Raw genomic sequence first — 21,484 nt, forward strand, 5'->3', positions numbered from 1 at the left:
AAGAGCGATGAAGTCACAAAAACAGTCATTCACTTTAGTTTTTATTTTTTCACACACACACACACACACACACACACATATATATATATATATATATATATATATATATATATATATATATATATATATATATATATATATATATATCCCCCTCTCCCTCCCCTACGTTGCATCGTCAAAGTAAAAGACAAAAATTGTACCAGGAACTACATAATTTACAGGGTTTACCTAACATTGTTAGGGTGATCAAGTGTAGGAGGCTTAGGTGGGCAGGTCGTGTAGCCAGGATGGAAGAAAGTAGAAACACTTTCAAAGTCTTGACTGGAAGACCAATCGCAAAACGACCATTAGGAAGACCTAGGCGCAAACGGGAGGGTAATATTAAGAATGATCTCGCAGAGATAGGAATACAAAGTAGAAACTGGATCCAATTGGCTAAGGATAGAAGTCAGTGGAGAGCTTTTGTGAACCTTCGGGTTCCATAGGCCATAGAGTTAGTTAGTTAGTTAGTCTTTTAGCTATTGACAAAATAATACTGTGTATTGTAACAAAATATTTTGTTTTCCTATTGTAGGTGAAAGACAATCCGAAAACCACGCCATCTGGTCTCTATACAAAAGAAATCTATTCTAAGGTGCCATTAAGATCTGAACATGGAATTTGCTTTAGTGTCAACTCTTTCTTTTCTCTATACCTGGAAACCAAGTAAGTATTTTTAATTATTTAATTGATTAATAACTAAACTATCGATCTACTTCAAAGCACTGCTATGTAAGGGACTCTTCATGGTCTATATATTCCTCCCTGCCTTTGTTCCATACATTATTACTGATATCTGAACGAATTTAACCTAGTTTTCTCTGATATACTTTGGATAGGTAACATCTAATAACAAAAATATATATTTCATGTGAACATAATATAAGTGGAAATGACATAATAAATTAAGATAGAGGTTTTCTGTTGCTAATACTCCCCTGTCTTTGAGGATGATACAAACAGGTAGGTCGAACAGTAGTTGACAAACACGATCTGTATCCCCTCACAGTATTTTGTTGAAACAACAGTATTTTCACCTATGGAGATCACTGTTAGCATATTCAACTTAGGACGATAAACACGGGATCTATTCCCGGTAAGAGTTCATGTAGTTCTGATCCCACGTTAAGCTTCAGGCCCACATCTCTTATATCCTCGGTGCTGAAAGGAATGCTAAACTATCAACCAACATTTTCGCCCACGAAGTTCTATTTGTACAGAGGGAAGTTGAAGATAGGTTACAGGTTTTAATCAAACCCCGACATCAATAGAAAGCACAATATCTTGTTTTACCCAACTAAAAGAAATGTTGCTTGTGATTTAATGAAAACAGAAGACGAATTTATAATTATAATCTGCTAGATAGGAGTGTATCGAAACTAATTTTTACTTAGAAGTTATCTCCCACAAATCTGAGAGTATGTGCTAGAACTCAAGAGTAAAGGCGGATTTTCATGTGTCCTTTACCTCCGTGAGTTGCGAGCGATTGTGCTAAACAGCCAATGAAATCACGCATCGGAGATGGCGCGCTACACTCGCGTCAGAGTAGAAATTTGTTCAATCCTGACGGAAGTAGCGCGCGTACACTATTGTATTCACTGACTAACATGGTGGAAGTCGCAAACTTTCTATTTTACGCATGCGCATTAGCTAGGGAGTAGTAATTTGGCGCAATACACGCACGGATGTATGAAAACGAAAATAATTTACGGTGAATACGCTACATGTGATACTTCCGTTCTAACGCAGGCATGAAAATCCGCCTTATGTGCTGAGAGTATGCGCTGCAACTAGTCATATAGTACCTTCAAATATCAATTCTTGCAGAATTTCTTTGCTAAAACGAACTTACAGTATCTTGTGATGTACTTTATACATTTGTAGGGAAAACAACGATTCCACAGACGCCAGGCAACTAGTGAAAACCTTTGACATGAGTGATCCTCAATTTGTTCTATTTCTTGCGTTCGCACCTAACGGCCTCAGGGTAAGTATTTAATAAAGAGCAAATTTTTACTATTTTGATATTTTACTTCAAAGAGAGATGTCAATTGTAGCTATTCTGAAAATATTTGAATGGGAAGTGGCGATAGGTTTTTCACTCAGTGCACTTGTTTTCAGCAAACCGAAAATTACCTTTCTGTTATTTGACTTTGGTACACTAGATTAGCGTGCATCTACAGAGATCGATAAAATGATAATTGCATGTCCAGTTTTCTCATAGTATCGAGGGTTTTAGGGTTTTAATCTATTTTGCAGAGATCTGTTCGTTTAAAAGATGCGTTTCTGACTGACGCATCGATTAAGAAGGCAATTAGACTTCACCGTAACAAGAGAACAGATTGGACTAAGGAGTGAATATAGTACAAGTGATCATATTAAGTAGTGAAAGAACTGGTTGATAGGTGAAGCCAGTGTGAATTATTCTAGTGTTATTCTTTAAGTGACTATGAAAAAGTATCGGACTTGCTGATAACTTCATCGGTTACTGATATTCTTGACCTTAGTAGTTTCGAACAAGTCTACATCAAAGGTATTTGTAACATCTATAAACAAACAAGTGCGAGTATCCAACTATTTTGGCAATTCAAAAACAGTATGAATAAGGAGATACGATGGTATGACTGTAAGCCTATATGTAACAAGGTTTTTCCACAAAATATTTACGTTAGAGAGATGCTTCCGTCTCTGAACTGGAAGAGAGAAGGAATCAATATAAACGAGGAACATCTAACTCCCTGTACATTTCTCTTATCGTATCACTTTCTTTGTAAGCAAAAGTCACATAAGTACATGTGATATAATAAAAGAGCTTCACATAGAGAGGTAGGAACATAAAGTTGAACATCAGCGTAAAGATTTATTAAAACTACTTTAAAAAGCTTCTCGAGAAAGCCGAAGATAGAAGTTGGAATACAGAACTAGAAGAAATGAATATTCATATCTACATTGTAGTCCGGAAGTGGGCGTACTCCCCCCTTTAGTTTCAATAGTATAGTGTTAGTTATGGTAGAATGTTTGTACACAGTTACCTTGAAGTCTTAAGAGTCTTAAGAGTCATAAACGTCGGTACGATCACCATCCATGTGTAACACAGCTGAATTCTGCCCCAAGTTCTCGCAGATATTATTTTGTGGAGATACACTAGAGTCACGAGGGTGAAGACGTGTTCCACAGCTGCTCGTAATTCCTGCGTTGTGTGATCGATCTGACGACACCAGACAATGCTCTCTGGGGTTTCATAAAGCAACAAGTAAGAAACGCTCAATATCACCCTATTTTCTCCTTCTCAACATTACATGAACGCTTCTGAGCAGTTTTTAAAATACGAAACACAAGTAAATTTTCTTAAAATAAAGTAATTCGATTAACCTGGAAATTCGGTTAATCGGGATTCGAAGAATGATAATGCAGTCACTAAAAATCACATTATTTTTCAAAATCTGACAAGTAAGGGACCATATGGTTGTCGCGCAAATCAGATGCAGACATACGCCATCTGATTGAGCATGAAAAGATATGGAGAACACAGAAATTTAAGGTGCTAAGGGCCATCGAGAGCGGAGTGAGGGAAGAGGAAACATTGAATGTCGGCAAAATTGAAGAAAGTCAGGAATGAAGGAAAAGTTAATTTCTTGCAAACAGGGAAAGAAAGTCAACCAAAAGAAAGAAACTAAACATAACAAGGGCATCAAGGACGAAGAAAGATCATAATCAGGGTTGCCATCCGGACCACAGTGTTGCCAGCGTTGATTAACATTGATATGGAAAATATAGCACAGTATAGCAATTCATGCATTAGGAAAAATATTAGTAACACAAAAGACAATTGAAAAGACTCTGTACACGTGCGTAAAAAGGTTTAACGCAGTCGTGAGTGAATATTACACCCGCGTGAATACAAATGGAGGAAAATAGAGAACAGTACGCACCATTTGTAGTTTAATTGCAATTGACGTGAAGATCACGAATGAATGCGTGGTCAACACACAAACATTTCTCGCAGTGAGCACAGCGGATGAAAGCAAGCTGGTCATACGCGTCTCTGCAGCATTCCTCTGTGAGTCATTTTTCAAAGCAATATGCGGAAGGTGTTTCAAACTGTCCAGGATGTTCATTGGAGTAGCCACATTTGAAAAACGCAAAGCGTATCATCTTTTTAATCGCCTAGAGGAAAACTGGCAATGAACAAATGACTGAAGGCGGAGAAAGTTCTCACGTTGCCACACATTAATACTGGGGAACACTAATGTATCTGTGATGAACGATCATCATCATCATCATGGAACGATGCTCCCAAAAACTTTCGTTTCTGTGTTATCACGTGTACCCCCTTCACTTTCATATCTATATTTGTTCTCCCTCATGTACATTATTCACTCACGACTATCGTTAAACCTTTTTACGCACGTGTACAGAGTGTTTTCAGTTCTCTTTTGTGTTACTAATATTTTTCCTAGTGCATGAATTGCTATACTGTGCTATATTTTCCATATCAATGTTATGCAACGCTGGCAACACTGTGGTCCGGATGGCAACCCTGATTATGATCTTTCTTCGTCCTTGATGCCCTTGTTATGTTTAGTTTCTTTCTTTTGGTTGACTTTCTTTCCTTGTTTGCAAGAAATTAACTTTTCCTTCATTCCTGACTTTCTTCAATTTTGCCGACATTCAATGTTTCCTCTTCCCTCACTCCGCTCTCGATGGCCCTTAGCACCTTAAATTTCTGTGTTCTCCATATCTTTTCATGCTCAATCAGATGGCGTATGTCTGCATCTGATTTGCGCGACAACCATATGGTCCCTTACTTGTGAGAGGGTATTAGAGATTCCTAGACGTTCTCTGACATCTGAGTTTTCTGGACATTGTTGAAGAATGTGCGGGACATTCAGTAGGACGATACGATACAGTCGTCACAATATGGATGTTAGCATCACCCATTAAATAGGAATGTGTCCAATACGCAAGCATATCAGGATCAATTAATCTCGGCTACGTCCACCAATTGCTCAAAAGAGATTTTACTGAAGGAAGTTTATTTTCATTGACCTGGTTCCAATCCGCTTGCTATTGAGAATGCATCCACTGGAGGAAACAACTACTTACTGTTAGATCTGATCAAGGAAGATAGTGCTTCAATATAACTTCTACGAATACAAAGTTCTTGCCTGCTGTGCTGGCTCGCTCGTTTCCGATAATGCTGATATATCTCTGCACCCAGCAAACAACGACGACACAGTACTATGCTTGTAGCAGTGGCGGCTGGTACTATATGTTGCATGGTTGTGCAACCGGATATTTCTTTAATACTAAAGATGTTTTTAAGTATTAAAGTAGTGTATCAGTAAAAAATAAACCTTTGTTCTTGAGCGCAAAGCAGTATTGATGCATTTCTTAAAAAATAATAAAAAAACTGAAAGAAAGAGAGTGATATACAAATCCAGTGGCAGCAAGCGTTGCCACTGGAAGCAGTAACATTGAGCATATGGCATCGAGCTCCTATCTCTTAACATGAGGAAGTGGATTTATTCTTGCATCGCTGCTATCCTCCCGTATTACGCGTTTCCATTTGCTATTTCGTTGCAACTGGTATATAGTCAGCTTCTGTAGTAGTTACGGATTCCACCGTTTGGCAGCGCTTGACTCAATTGATAGGTTGAGTGAGATATAGACGCTTGGAAGAAAGAAGTTGTCACCAAACAGAAACTTGCAAAGAGCAAATACGCGTCTGGTGGTAGCAGGGGCGGATCCAAGCTGAATATTTGGGGGAGGGCGGTCGTTCGAAGTCAATAGATTTTATTTTACTTTATAATACAAAGGTAAAAATTCTTGGGATATATTTTATTTTTAAAATAAAAAATATCCTACTCTGGGGGCGGGGGGCGATCGAGACTCGAAGAGAATGTCTTACCACTGGTCTAATTCCTAGATGTGTGTTGCTCGTGCACATGATCCCGTGTTCGATTTCCGGCGGAGAGCATAAAAAATTAATATCAAATTATTCACTTTCAATACGCATCTGTCTTCTTTAGCCTAAATTGCTGGAGTGTTAAACTATTATTTTTTTTTTTCATTTTCGAAGGAAAAATCTTATATTTCATGCTTCTTTATAATAGAACAGCAGACAAAAATACGTAGTTACTGAAAATGAACTCTTTGCAGTAGCGATGCTTTCTATTCAGAAAAACTTGGCAAGCAGCATTTCAGATTTCAATGAAGTCATAGAAAAATTTGAAGCTCGAAAAGAACAAAGAAAGACCTTCCATTTTAAAATAATGCATAGTTTACTTAATTAAATAATTTTGTTTAACTGTGTGCATGAATATATGCAATTTTCTTGCTTTCTTCTTCTTTTTGGGTTAACGATATCATTTATGGCTTACAGCAGATGCTATATATTCCATTTATCTCTTGTTCAATAACATGAACGTAGAAGTTTTTGTATATAAATAGTGTATAAACGTACATTGATAGCGGTTGTTTGAAAAAAAAAAAGAAATAACTTATATATTAAATCAATATTAAAGAATACACTTTAATCAAAATATATACAAATGGAGCTTATAAGGACTTTCCTCTTCATATTTCCTAAATATTTTTTGGATAAGACTCAAGAATGCTGCGGGGACGGGAACACTTGCGCGTAACTACATACCTTTGATATTGCAACTGCAACCGGTACTTTTACAGACCACGAACCGCTACTGGCTTGTAGCTGATAGTATCTCAAAAGAACGTCTTATATTAGGGCGTGTTTACTACAAACATTCTAAAAGCTTTCAATAAAGCTTTGCAACTCAGTGCAGATAAGCACGCGACGCGGAGAAATTTGAACTGCGTGATCGAGAGCAATCTTAATTGCTGTAAGTTCAGCAGTGAATACTAAACACAGGTCATGCAGACTTAATTCCGAACTCCTCTTGTCTGTGGCGAAGGCAAAGCCAGCATAATATTCTTACGTTTCGAAGCGTCCTTATAAAACACATTAAAATAGGAGCAGTGTTCTGACAACGCTCCAAACTTCTACTGGTATTCTTGTTGAATTCACATACTATTCGATGTTTGATGACAACTGAAGGTCAAGCTTTGGGGAGGTGAACTGCAATCGTGGAACAACATAAACGTACAGCAAACAGACAGCCATACAAATTCGTCTTCGGTGAGACTCATAAGCACGAACACACTAACGACGTGCTTCATATTGGTCGCAAATTTGACCAGGACGCAACAGAAGCTAAAAGAGTGGTTGGAAATACAACTAGTGATGTGAGAAAAAAATCCCCCCTATATTTTTCCGGAAAATTTTCCGTTCTAAACAAATATCAGTGATCGAGTAACAATTTCTCATCAACCATAAAATTGATTGAATTCATATATAGAAATGTTAGAAAATGAAAGATCGTGACCATGAATATAAAATTTTCATGGTCCAGAAAATTTCCACTACTATGTAGGAACAAGTGAAACAATTTTTCATGAATCTAAATATTTTGTGTCGTGTATGGAAAAGCTGACAAAATTTTTATGAGTCGGAAATTTTTCATTTGGAAGCAAAAAAGTAAAACAAATTTTTGTGAACCGGAAACTTTTATTGCTACGTAGAAACAAGTGAAAGGAATATTGATGGATTGGAAAACTCATTACGATGTAGAAATAAATGGAAAAACCTATCATAGTTATGGTAGTCAAATATAGTGGAAAGCGAACAATTTTGAATATTATGTATAGTGATGTTAGGTGGAAAAATTTCCACTATATTTGACTACACATTGAGCTATAAAATTGAGTTATTGTAGAAGAAAGTTAGGCAGCAACAAATTATAATTTTCCAGTTAGCTTTCGGGAACCGGAAAATTTTCTATTTCCTAGTTCGCAAGTAAATATTTACATAGTGTTTCTCTCTTTCTTTCTCTCTCTCTCTCTCTCTCTCTCTCTCTGTGTGTGTGTGTGTATAAGTAAACTACAGAGAACGTAGATCCAGTTCGTAGAGTACAAATATCTCATCCCATTGTTTAAAATCTAACAAGAAAGCGAAAAGAAACCTTTGTGAATTTATCAATTTCAAAAACAGAAAATTCCACTATTTCTTCACATATAAGTGTGTCTATGTAATGAAATAACTACGTAGAAGTTCATTATGAAGGTTATTTTTGTAACAGAAAAAAAATATATTTTCTTTTTCTATACTAGAATATATATTTTCTTTTTTTTTGTTAGATATTCGTTAGTTCCCCGTATGAGTTTCCTCAACTGGCAACGAATTACATGGTGTACTCATCTACAAGAGACTATAATTTCTTTATTTATGATCTGGTGCTAATAGCAACTGTAAGTACACCTTCTATTAAGGAGTTGACACTTCGTCAAAGAAAATGTCTATTCCGAGATGAGTTAAGCTATGATGTAAGTCCAATCTACACGCCTCTTGGGTGTGAGATGCAATGCAAATATCAACCGTTATTTGAGAAATGCGGCTGTGCTCCTCCACTATTTGCGTTCACAGGTTTGTATTTATTATACTATACATATCGCATGGAGAATTCATATAATTAAGAGAACTTTGTAATTTTAAAATATATATTAAAATATAAGAAGATACGATTGTATTGTTAAGGTGTTAGGGAAGGTGTGAAGCCATACTACATAAGAAAGTAATAAGTAGGAACGTCAAAGAAGTCTGAATGAAGGTTAAAATACATTTTGCGATTTTTTTGAAAGAATAATGAAATGATTTTTTTGGTGAAATATTGCTGCGTAGAATCATGGACACTGATTAAAATCGACGAGAAATAAGTAACTTTTCAAAAGTGGATGTGAAGAAGAATAAGAAAATTAACTGGATAAAATGGGTAAGTGTTAAGGAAATTTTGAAAAGAATAAGAGAGGAAAATATTAGAAACGAAATGAGAGGTATGGCGCCATCACACTACATCTACTCGATTCCATTTCTTAAATTAAATAATCTTATGCTTTAGTTAATAACTATAAGAAATATTAACAAAATTGGCTGCCTTTTTCACAAAATACAACGAAAATTTCTTATCTCTTAGAGTAGTATTACTCAGAGACGAGAGATGATACGAAATCGAGAGAAAAGTAATTTTCAAACTCGAGACAACACAAAATACATGACAATTCAAGTGATTATACGAACATAATGAAGACCGTTTGTGGAAACTTAAAGATGTGCAAAATACACTTCAACAAGAATTATAGGAATGATCGAAAGAGAATGGATCAAATGATCGCGATCTTGGCTAAAAATTAGTTTTTGGGTCGTAGGCCACAAAATTTTTGAACTGCCCCTAAATCGAGTTTTCGTTTTTTTTTTTTTTTTACGGAATAAGGACATTATACTGAGGTAAGTGATAGCTTGGATATGGCTACACTATATGTAGTTTTCCAGATATAAAGCGTACAAGAAAAGTTTTGATTGACATATATTTGATCTTTTGATGCATTTGTAAATCAGAGGCCACAAAATTTTTCAACGGTCCTAAATTATGTTTTCGTTTTTTTTTTTAACGGAATAAGCACGTCATACTGAGTTAAGTGATAGCTCGGGTTTGGTTACACTATATGTCGTTCTTAAAATATAAGGCGTACACGAAAATTTTTGATTTAAATATATTGGATCTTCTGATGCATTTTTGGATTAGGGGGCCACAAAATTTTTGAATAGTTCCTAAATCAAGTTTTTGTATTTTTCACGGAATAAGCATATCATACTGAGTTAACTGATAGTTGGATTTGGCTACATTATATGTAGTTCTCAAGATATAAGTAAGGCCTATAAGAAAATTTTGGCCTGAAATATATGGGATCTTTTGATCCAATAATAAATATGGTTTAAATGTTGTAACCTATTAGCAATGTTAATAAAAAAAACTCATGATAATTTTCTCCTTATTTCAGGAATATATAAGGAATGTAACGCGACAGGAGCACTTTGTTTTGCCGAAAACTTTGGTAAGTACGTGAGTGGGTAACATAAGTTTTAAAATCGCATTTAATAAGAGACATGACCTGACAAGTGTACTCAAAAGATGTTAGACGTAGTGTTGTCGAAAACGACATATCTACTTTGAACGATTGTTCAAAGCATTCGATTTCTTAGAATAGAGTCCAAAATATTTTCATAGACGATTTTATTTAAGTTGTTTTCACTTCATTCAATTTTTAATTCAATTACCATTTACTCTTTCTCTTTTCCTCTTAAATATTGCAGACGTACTTCCTTTCAATAACGATATAATATTTAACATGTTTCAATTCACGTACAATATGCTAACCATTAAAATTCCCCCATTAAAATTCTGAGAGTTTAATACAATAACAACTAAGAAAATATTCATTAATAATTTTTAATGCAGTTTGAATTAACTAATAGGCAATCTACTCTTTTCCCCAAAAGTAACACCAGGTCTAATATTATTTTACTTTTACTCAAAAGACAAATTCGGATTTATCTTTTTACACAAATATAAATGATTAGTTTTTTTAATGTCACCTGTCAAGTTTTGTCAGACACAAAATTAACGACAATATTGTGTTTGCTACTCGTAGATACACATTTTGTGAGATATCTGCACCTGTCAAGTTCTTGTCTATGCGTGATATATTAAAAATAAATAGAAGTTTTTGGAGAAACTATGCTGTGTAGTATAGTTTTTCTCATTTTTCTCAAAACTTGGTTTCTTTGACATGTGTCGTTATACAACAACAACAACAACAAGAAATGATTCAAATATCTTTTTGCATTTACTATGTACAAACTACCCTGTTTCACGTTCTATATGAACATCAACAAGTGCTAAACAAACGTTATGAGATGCACTAGAGAAGAAACAAAAATAAAAATTAAGATAAAATAGGAGATAACATGATGGTAGAGCAGAGATGGAGTGGGTCAGTGGGTCAAGTGGGTCAAGTTTTCTGAGTGGGTCAGTGGGTCGTGGGTCAACAGCATGTGACCCACTGTGACCCACCACCCACCCTGACCCACTGCGACCTCCCGACTCAATATGATCTACCGATCCACTCTGCTCACTGCATTGTAGACAGTATCTTCTGAAGACTGGTAAATTTGTCACCGTTTTACCTTCAAGACTTTCATTTCCCTTCCTTTTCCATTTGTTTCTATCTACTTACCTGAGGGGAGTATATCTAACCAAATGAAAAAAGAACTTCAGGCACTTTTGGATATTGATATTTTTAATAGTAATAATAGGAATCGGACTTACACTACAACTTGGCTTTCGAGACCTGAGTGTTTTTAGAGCTAACTACTGGAAAAAATCACTGTAATATATAAATTATTTATAAAAAATTGAATGTAACTATGTGTGCCTGATCATCACGGTAAAATTGCAAAGTCAAATGGAATGACTTTTGGTATATAGTTAGGCCTTAATCCAAATTGGGATGTTATATTGCTTTTATTATAATGCATAATATCCTAAGGAGGTAGTGAGGATCCGAATTTTTGCAAAAAAAAGATGAGTATCTCGCAAGCCGTTAAACTTACGGAGTTGAAATTCAGAGTATTAACTCTTTATTGAAAATAAACAAAATGTGTCCTAGCATTTTTGCATTTTTAAAAATTCTCCTTTATGCGGGGGGGGGGGGGAGGGAGCACTTTCTATAAATGGAAAATTGGTAGTGAGTTGGTTTGTAAAAATGATCGAAAACGATCGATGTTATTTAAGAAAAAAAATCAGAAACAAAAAATATAGTGCTTGGCTCCATATATCCATTGCTTTCTGCTATAATAAATGCTGCAGCTTATGTTTATTATATGGAGCGCTCACAGCACAGGGTAATCAATCCATAAAGTTGTGAGAGAAATAGGCATAAAATCTGTACTGTAAGCTTAATTACACGGAAATTTGAAGTTTGGATTGTACGCATAATTTTATGGAAAATTTTACACTTTTTTCCCCCTTTACGTTGGTTTACTTACTTTGATTTGGAACTTTGAAATTTCATCCTTTTTTCCACTGAAAGGTATTGATAATTCAACAAGGAAATAATTATACTATGATAATTTAATTGAAATTCATCGTAATTTGGCACATGGCAAACAGCAGTGTGGTAATTGAAGTTGAAGAAGGAGGGAAATTCCCATTCACCTCTGAACACTCCAGAAACCTCGTTCCCTTTCGCTTTCTAGACGGGGGAGGGAACTTGGTAATGGTATCAAACCTTCATGTGTAATTACAAAAATTAAATTTATAAACAAATAAGAAATCATCAGTTTATCAGGCTTTAATTGATAATCTATTCACAAGATTCCCTATCAAAGGCGTGGTAGCTGAAGTTTCTGTTCTCCATGGGTCGACATTGCCAACTGACATGGTCGATATGGAAAAGATGTATGGTGATAGAGAGATGATACTTCTTGCTGAGTATTTCAAAACTGACCAAGAAAAATCGTTATCAGACTTAAGTCTAACAAGTAGATTGTCGATGAGAAGTTGAAGAAATCGGGTAGAAGTATCATCAATTTCCACGACAGAGTACGAACGGGGATTTCCCCTTATGAATTTACAGATCACTGATATTAGAAATAGATTAAGTGCTCAAACATTGTCTAATTTGTTGTTCATCAATGCTAATGGCCCACCGCTAGACAAGCTCAAAGTAGACGAGCAAGTTATTTCTTGGCTGAAGGATGGACATCATTCCACTGCGGATGATTTACCGCCAAAAAGTTACCAACAGGAAAAAATTCGATTTCAGATTTGTTTTAAGGTGGAAAATTACGAGTTACGGAAAATGCATACTTGCATTACTAATGGCTTATTTGTGTTATTCAACTTTGTACCTACTTTTTAGTAAGTCTCTTCTTTGCTTTAGGTAAACTACTTTGGAATAAATATTCATAATAATTGTAATTATGCATATTTTTAACTTAAATTTAACGTGGTGTTTTAGTGATTACACAAATTACAATTATGAGCATACTTTATGGAGATGCTCTCACATAGGGTACCCGAGCACCTTTATACCCTATGAACAACTGATTTTTCAAGTATTTTGTGAGAAAAATACTGTGAACTGAGAAACCATAACCTTTTCCATATTGTACAGGGTATTTTCCTACGAAAAGAAGTTTCTTGTGGAATGCGTTCAGAAATTAACACTTGCAAGAATACTCTCTTAGTACAAGTATATTTTAGGCACACACTAATTTCCCCCCACCTCCAACTGTTTCAATTTCCTCACTGACAAACACTTTACCATTTTGTATCGTAAAGGTCAGATCTACCGTTATTGTAACAGAGTGGTGCTTGAGCGATTGACTAGAAATTCAAACTCCGATTAGTGACAATTTCACAGTCTTGTTTTATTACAAGTGTAAACTCTCTAGTCAGTTCAGAAGAGGCCGTGGATCGTGTTCAGAGTTGATGACGATGTATTTTTGGGAGTCAGAGTAGGTCAAAGTGGATGAGAGTGGTTCATGGTGGGTGGTGGGTTATGGTGGGTCACAGTGGGTGGTGGGTCAGAGTGGGTCACGGTGGGTGGTGGGTCATGGTGGGTCGTGGGTCAGAGTGGGTCATGGTGGGTGGTGGGTCAGTGGGTCGTGGGTCACGGTGTGTGGTGGGTCAGTGGGTCGTGGGTCAAGTTTTCATTGACCCACGCCAACTCTGTGGTAGAGTTGCAGGAATTCTATTGCCTAGGGTAGTGGTTTCCTACCTTTTTCTGACAACACACTTCGCTGAACGCCTCCAACATCGAAAAGTACTTGTTTATTTTTGATAATAATAATAATAATAATAATAATAATAATAATAATAATAATAATAATAATAATAATAATAATAATTTAATAGTGGAATCCTATTATGTATTATTGCTCGTTGTTGCTGCCGTTGAAGATGATGACTAGTAGGCCTACAGCCTAAAATTTTTCCTAAAATTTTTCGACACTCCCTTCCCTATGGGACTGTGGAACACACTAAATGGGAACCACTAAACTAAGGAGTAAACTAACTAATACATGCAAAGAAAATCAAGAATAGCTTAGACGTAGAAGGTGTTTGAAGAGGAATAGAAGTTACCATCAGAAAGCAAAGACATTTAATTGAAGAAAAGACTGATTAAAGCATATGTATGGTGTATTAATTTGTCTGGATATGAGGCGTAGCAGGAAATTATACAATTAGATAGCTGGATGAAGTGTCCAATGAAAGGCCAGTGGAAATGGTAGAAGAAGAAACGTATAAACTTAAGAATATTTCGAAATGAAAAAGAGAGGAAAATTGGTAATGTTGCTTACGAGACGAGAAATTTCAGGTTTCGTCTCGATTCTCGTCTTCAAAACGAGACGAAAGTCGAGAATATAGAAATACATTTTCTAATTCGAGACGAAACGAGAAACATGAAAATTCTTGACTCGAAAATGAGACAATCTTGTGGCCAACACTAATTCATCCTAATCTTAGATCTCAAACACTGTTTTAGTGTTACACGATTTATAGTCTAAAAAACTATAAATTAATAAAATGAGTGTACAAACATAATGAAGAGAATTTATCAATGTTTAAAGGTACGCAAGTCATTACACAAAATACTTCAACAATAAATATTGTTATATCACAGCCTTTATGGACCTCTCGTAATGCGGAAAGCTTCTGAAAACATTTAGATATACAAAACGAGCCGAGACAAGAAAACCTTTTCATGAGTCGAGACGAAACTGGAAATAATTCTTCGGAAATAGACACGATACAAGAGTTTTAGAAAAGGACACGAAAAATCTTACTTCTAGTCTCGTATCGTGGGCATCACTAATAATTCGAAACATCATGAGGTATGGAGGAATCACGTTAGTTGCTATGGAGGAAATGGCAGAACTAGAAGGAAAAACATTTAAGGGAAGACCGTGATTGAAGTATGCTGGCTAAATAATACAAGAAATAGGGAAGAAAAAGTATATGGAAATGAAAAGTGTGTCTCAGTAGAGGGAACACTGAAAGCTGCATCAAAATAAATGAAAGATGATCACTGACCCGACGAGAAGCAGAAGAAGAATCCGTCTCGAGCCCCGCAACTATTGGCTCATAGTGCATTTTCGGGGGTAGAGTACAAGATGGTTACAATTAAAGTGCCACTATTCACGGCGATCCAGCGCTGACTGTAACCAACGTATTCCATTGAAATTCGGTAAATAACCTAATGCGGCCATACAGAAGCGAGATATACTGAAAAATATTAGTTCTACATTCCACCACCAGGAGGAAATGTGGCGCTTTACAGGCAAGAGGGAGGTAGAAGAGGGAGAGGGAGAATGAACATAGAAGGAAGAAAGAGGGTTAGAAAGGTCTTCTAAAGAAACTATTACGTCGGCGATAGGGAGAGACCAATAGAAAACGTTGCAGGAAAGGGATTTTTGATAGTCTATGGTTAATACAGAAGATAAAATAGGAAGAGAAAGAAGAAAATAGAAATAAAGAAATACGGATAATTATTGAAATATAGTAAGGAAGCTTAAATAGATATTAAAAGGTGCTTCATATCCAAATTTTATTATTCGAGAATCAATTCTGAACTGTTCCTGATGAGACACATGTTCCCTCATACGACTTTGACCTAGATCCAGGTAACTGCACAAGTTGAAGTTACCCTGAGCCAGCACACATGATGAGAAGTACTAATTTAATCATTTATTTGTTTTTCTGAGCGTTAAACAACTTTCATCCAGTAACTGATTTTACTTGGTGAAGGTCGAACACATGTTTGAGTTAATCAAGGAAAGAAAAAAATTCAAATGATACACATATATTCCACAAATCGGAGTTCTTGAAATTTTGAAGAAACTTATTATCTCCAGCTTGTCCTGTTGTTTCGGCTTGCCTCAGAACCGATTCAAAGTTGGAAAGAAATAAGAAAATATATATTAAACACTAGCAGCGTTCACCCCGCTTCGCTGCGGTCACCCCGGAACGCAATAAACTTTGTTACTTAGATAATTTTTACTTTTTCGCTTTCAAGTGATATGATAAAAACCATAGAAGATTGCAGTAAATGTTAACATTATATCGCCTGTCATTTATGTTAACCCGCCCCGCTTCGCTGCGGTCACCCCGGAACGCAATAAACTTTGTTACTTAGATAATTTTTACTTTTTCGCTTTCAAGTGATATGATAAAAACCATAGTAGATTCCAGTAAATGTTAAAATTATAGCGCCTGTCATTTATGTTAACCCGCCGAGTCACATGGTCATGCGGGTTGCATATAAATACGTTTATTTTTACCTATGATGAACTAATAACAAAGGATTTGTACGTATGGACACTTGAATGGTCAATTATCTCAAGACACTGGTAATTAAAAATTAAAGTGATATGATAAAAACCATCTAGGGTCCAAATCCTAATAACCCCCCAAAAATGAAAGAAATTGGTTCAGCCGTATTAGCGTGATGAGTTCACAAAGGATTTGTGCGTTCTCTTTTATATATATAGATTCGTAATGTTAAATCATACCTCGCATATTAAGAGTTTTTTTAATTGTCAAACGAGTCCTTTTCTCGTCGTTTCAGATAAGGTATTATTTCACGTGTCTATATTTCACCTATTTAGCGTCTATGCACGTAGTTCATCTTTATTTGAGTACACACATGACGTGATGTTTATTTGCGACTAACACATATTCAGTCTATATAATTATTCATATATCTACGTACATCCGTTCGTAAATTAAGAAGAAAACTTAAATTTCTGTCATTAGATTCAATTTGACTAAATCACTCATCTCATTATTTAGTTTATTTCGTCAAATCACTTCATATCACTTAAGTCTCAGATGCAGACATATTTGTACAATTTAGAGAAAAGATTTTTCACGAATTCGTACGGGTTTGTTATAATAGTTGAAGGATACTTGGTATAGTATTACATATATTACTAGTCACTTTTGCATTAAGATCACGATCACTGAGATGGAACACTACTTGGGTTTTGAAAATTTGAACATGACAAAGGAATTGAAATAGGAGTATATGGTAAGGTTCCAGGTCCCGGAATTAAGGATATATTTTATGGTAGTTCCGAGTTACGATAACCTGCCTTATTTACATGCAGCATGCGATTAATGAGATAATATTAAGATGTTAATATGCACATATAAATTATCACATTACAAAACCAAGGACGATATTTAAACATATGGCCGAATATTCCAAATTTACGTTTTACATTCTTCGACTTTATGAAATTATGACAACAAAGGCAACCGTTCGGGTTAGGTGACAAAACCCTTTATTTACATCAGTCAAGGTATTTCAACATCATTCGATCTTCTTCAGTATCACACGTACATTTATTACATATGTATAATTCAATATACACATATTTAGTAATTTTCTTACAATTTCAAATTGATTACCCCGCTCAAAATTCTAAGATTGCACCACTACATCATTTACCACGAAATAAAGCCGACCATACAATGGGTAACCTCGAGATATTATAAACATGCTTACATCCTTAAAGGTTTCAAAATAATAGACATTAAGGGTATCAATCAGGCAGGTACGTGAACTGATCTATAATACTAAAAATTTTTCCTAGTTCGCAATCCAGATGGTGAAACCTTAATTTTACAAACATTCATGGGCCCATATGTTTACACAGAAAATTTATCTCTATGGCGCTGCATTGAAACAAGAATGGAGACGACGAGTACTACAAAGGTGAAGCTCGAAGCATTTAGTCAGGAATGGTGGAGGAAACGGAAGCAAAGTTAAATCGTATACCGGGAGATCGCTCACAACTACAGCGGTCAACTAGCGATGGAAACGGCCCCTTGATATATAACGAAAGTAGTTAACCCTACGGATTATATCTTGCAACATCTCCAAATGAATATCTAAGTTCAAATCAGATATGTTAAATGGTTACATGAATTGACAAGTTAAAACAAGAGGAGGGAGGTTAAAAAAATTTTAAGAGAAGAGAATAGAGATAGCTAGAGAAAAGACAGAGGCGCGCAGAAGATAAGATAGAATGATAGATACTACAAAGAAAAGCGGTCGAATCTTAAAACAATTATTCGACAAACGTTGACTTCAGAGCCAAATATGTATTGTAAGATGCCTAAACAGGTGGTCTACTAAATGATATCTATCCAAGTGTGACTGCGAGTTTGTGCCCAGGATAGGATTTTCACAAAGACAAGGGCTTTATGGAAATCCTACCACTCACTGTTTCAAGCCAAGCCATTGAAGATCCCGGAAATACCGGAAGGTAGGTGCGGTCTCGTAATTTAGAAATTTCTAATATACAAAAAATTATCCGACCATTTAGAAACTGAGAAGCGTTTAAGTATGGAAAAATAGTGTAGAATCTGCAAAATAAAGAAATCCTAACTGGGGTTAGCCAATTTTTTTAAAAAATATATATATAAAATAATTTTGTACTAGCAAGTTGTTTGAAAAATTCTTGCTAGAGCTCCTAATCTCGTAAGGGCGCTAACCTTGGACATCTGGTTCCAAATAATTTTATAAATGGTAACAGTAAGTTATACAATAAAGGGAGGGGGAGAACAATGGAGTTTGGTACGGGATAATAAAGCTTTACTGTAGTACATCTACTATACTATTCACTCTTATTCATTCCGTCACCTCTATGAACGGTGACGAACTCAGCAAAGTGACGTTGGAAAAAATCTCAGAAAGCAACCAAGTACTATCGCGCGTTGGAGGTTGGACAAGTATACTTGAACTCCACTAATTGCGAATTAGTTATACCGTTCTGTAGTTGCTATTAAACTATACTAAAATATTTACTGCACTAACACCACTCACATCGTCAGACCGGGTAGGCAATTAATACATACAAATATTTACCGATCAAGTTCACTCGAGTTATTAAAATGTGTAAACGAAGGAAAATTGTATAAAATTTAAGAAATATTAATTCTTCTAGTACTACGATTTCTTTAAATCACTTCTTAGGTTCAATTTAAATAATTATGATTAACCAATAGGTTACGAAGTGCAAACATTGTCAGTCATTTATACACAACATTCCTTTCCATACGAACCAATGCTCGAGCATTTATTATCACATATAAACAGCCTCTACCTTAACTAGTGGCAAAAGAATAAACTGAGCTCACATATATATATTAAGGTATCCTATCATTTAATTACACTCACTATATTCTTATATGTATAATTATTCACTTATATATATTCACATTTCATATCGTAGATTCATTTTAAGGCACCAGATTCTTTAAATACGCCCAAAACTGTCTAAAGCTGTCACATTCTAAAAATGAAAACCTGTACGCCAATAAATGAGAATTCTCAAGCACTGACCAATACATGAAAATTCGCATGAACCAAGGCTCACTTCTTTCAATATAAGCAACTCTATATATACACACTATACTCTATATTTACACTTCGCAGCTACTTCGTGAAGTCAGTGAACACTTACTCGCTGTAAACACTGGCTGTGGAATGTAGATCAAAGTCAACAGACAACAGTCTCCTGCATGACTTGACAGGTAAAAAAAGAATAAATATGACTGAATATCATTGATATAGCAAGAGCAAGGTGTACTTACGGCCTTTCTTTTTGTCAAGGGTGCATTTTGACTTTCCTCGAATTCTGCTGATAGTGGCATTCTTCACCAGTGCTGCTGTGGTGTGATAAGACAGTGTTACAACTGCAGGAAAGAAACGAGCTTGAGAGCCTTGACTGGATTAACCATTCATCCTACTTTATTTCACTTCACAACGACGAATTTCCAGTTGAAGAACAAAACACCTCCTAGAGTATGACGTCATTACTTAATACTTTGACCTCCTTCTGCTCAAAAACACAAAACGCGTTTTGTTGTGTGTTCGGGTATAGAAAAGGAGTAAATATTTCCAAAATTTCAGATTTTTTTTTATTCAGGCCCATTGGAGATATTGGATAGTGAAATATGCTAAATTGGCACAATTCAACAACTTTACGATTTTTTTCAGGCCAATGGGAGCAGCTACAGGTCTGTAAATTTTTGGGTATTAACTTATGACCCCGGACTACATGCACACACAAATTCAGACATCTACATAAGGGTTTTCTTCTTCCCAAACATGTCTTCAATGTTCAAAAATGTTGCTACTGTAGACCCTGATTTCACCCCCATCAAGTGGTTTTAGGCAAAAACATTAAGAGATCAAAGTTCTAGCTCTGCACGAGTTGGAGACGCCCAGCAATTTTCAATTTGGTATGACAAATGCATGCTGAGATATTCAAACGCCTAAAAGTGAAAAAAAGTAAAATGTCGACAGCCGCTGTGTCGCCATGGGATTTTGTAAAAAAATAATTAATTGTGGTTTAGAAGTACTCTTATATAAAAATAACATTTATGAAAAAAAAATTTTTTTGGAGATGGTCGAGCGGCACATCTTGATCACTGAGAATGGATTGACCCCATACACAAACATTTACGAAGGAAAAATAATAAATGAATAAATGAAATTATTTTCTGAAAATATAATTTTCTTAATTATTCTGAAAGTTCTGGATTAATTTTTACTTGGACAAAACGAAAACAGATTTAGTACGTAAACTGAAAATTATACAGTAAAGTCTAATAATACACAATACGGTCAAAAATTATTCGGACCCAAAAAATTTATACCACCTCAACTGTGACTGAAGGTTACAACACCAGCCATTGCTCGGGTGGTGTCACGGAAATTAGACATTCCATGCTCAACAGTGAGGAAAGTTCTTAGAGATATTTTACACTAGTATTCTTACAGGATTCACACAGTACAGCAACTAAACCCCAAGATGCGCCTCAACGCCTTGAGTTTGTGCTTCGGTTTTTGGCACGGATGGATGTGGATGACATGTGGCTGTGGGGTATCCTGTAGTCTGGTGAGACCCATTTTACATTGGAATGGGCAGTGAACACGCAAAACTGTCGTGTATGGGGCTCGGATAGTCGGCATGTTGTGCACGAACAGCAATTATACTCTGCATACGTTACCGTGTTGTGTGGGTTCACAGGAACGTTCATTATTGGCCCGTTTTTTTTAAGAGGCGACACCCCATCGAATTGACACCTGTAAGGTGATATCGGCTCATTATAGTGACCTTTTAATGCGACATGTGATTCCTGCACGAAACTATTTGGACAGGATTGTTTTCATGCAAGATGGGGCAACACCGCACATCGGTTGCCACATGGAAGATCTGCTTCGTGAAATCTTCACTGCAGATCGCATCATCTCGTAGGTTTTCCAGATGCGTCGCCAGCAAGATTCCCCGATCTAAATACGTGTGACTTCTGGCTGTGGGGATATCTGAAAGCTCAGGTCTACTAGGGAAAGTTCAGTCACTGGAAGGATAGCATAAGACAACATGTTGCAACAATTCCGCTGGAACTGTTGCTGGCAACTGTTGTGGATGCCATTTTGACGATGTAAC

General features: G+C 35.8%; 1 protein-coding gene across 1 annotated transcript in view; it reads left to right on the forward strand.

Annotated features, from left to right (window-relative positions):
- LOC145668591 (uncharacterized) overlaps positions 1-17,793 on the forward strand; it is a 30,098-nt gene extending 12,305 nt beyond the window's left edge. The window contains exons 3-7 of the mRNA XM_081736647.1: positions 575-705; positions 1,924-2,026; positions 8,257-8,542; positions 9,955-10,008; positions 17,618-17,793. Of these exons, the coding sequence (XP_081592773.1) occupies positions 575-705; positions 1,924-2,026; positions 8,257-8,542; positions 9,955-10,008; positions 17,618-17,793 (750 nt within the window). The remainder of the gene's footprint in view (positions 1-574; positions 706-1,923; positions 2,027-8,256; positions 8,543-9,954; positions 10,009-17,617) is intronic.
- The last annotated feature ends 3,691 nt before the right edge of the window (positions 17,794-21,484 follow it).

This window comes from Thermobia domestica, chromosome 1, assembly GCF_964235325.1.
Source record: "Thermobia domestica chromosome 1, izTheDome1.hap1.1, whole genome shotgun sequence".
Lineage (NCBI taxonomy): Eukaryota > Metazoa > Arthropoda > Insecta > Zygentoma > Lepismatidae > Thermobia > Thermobia domestica.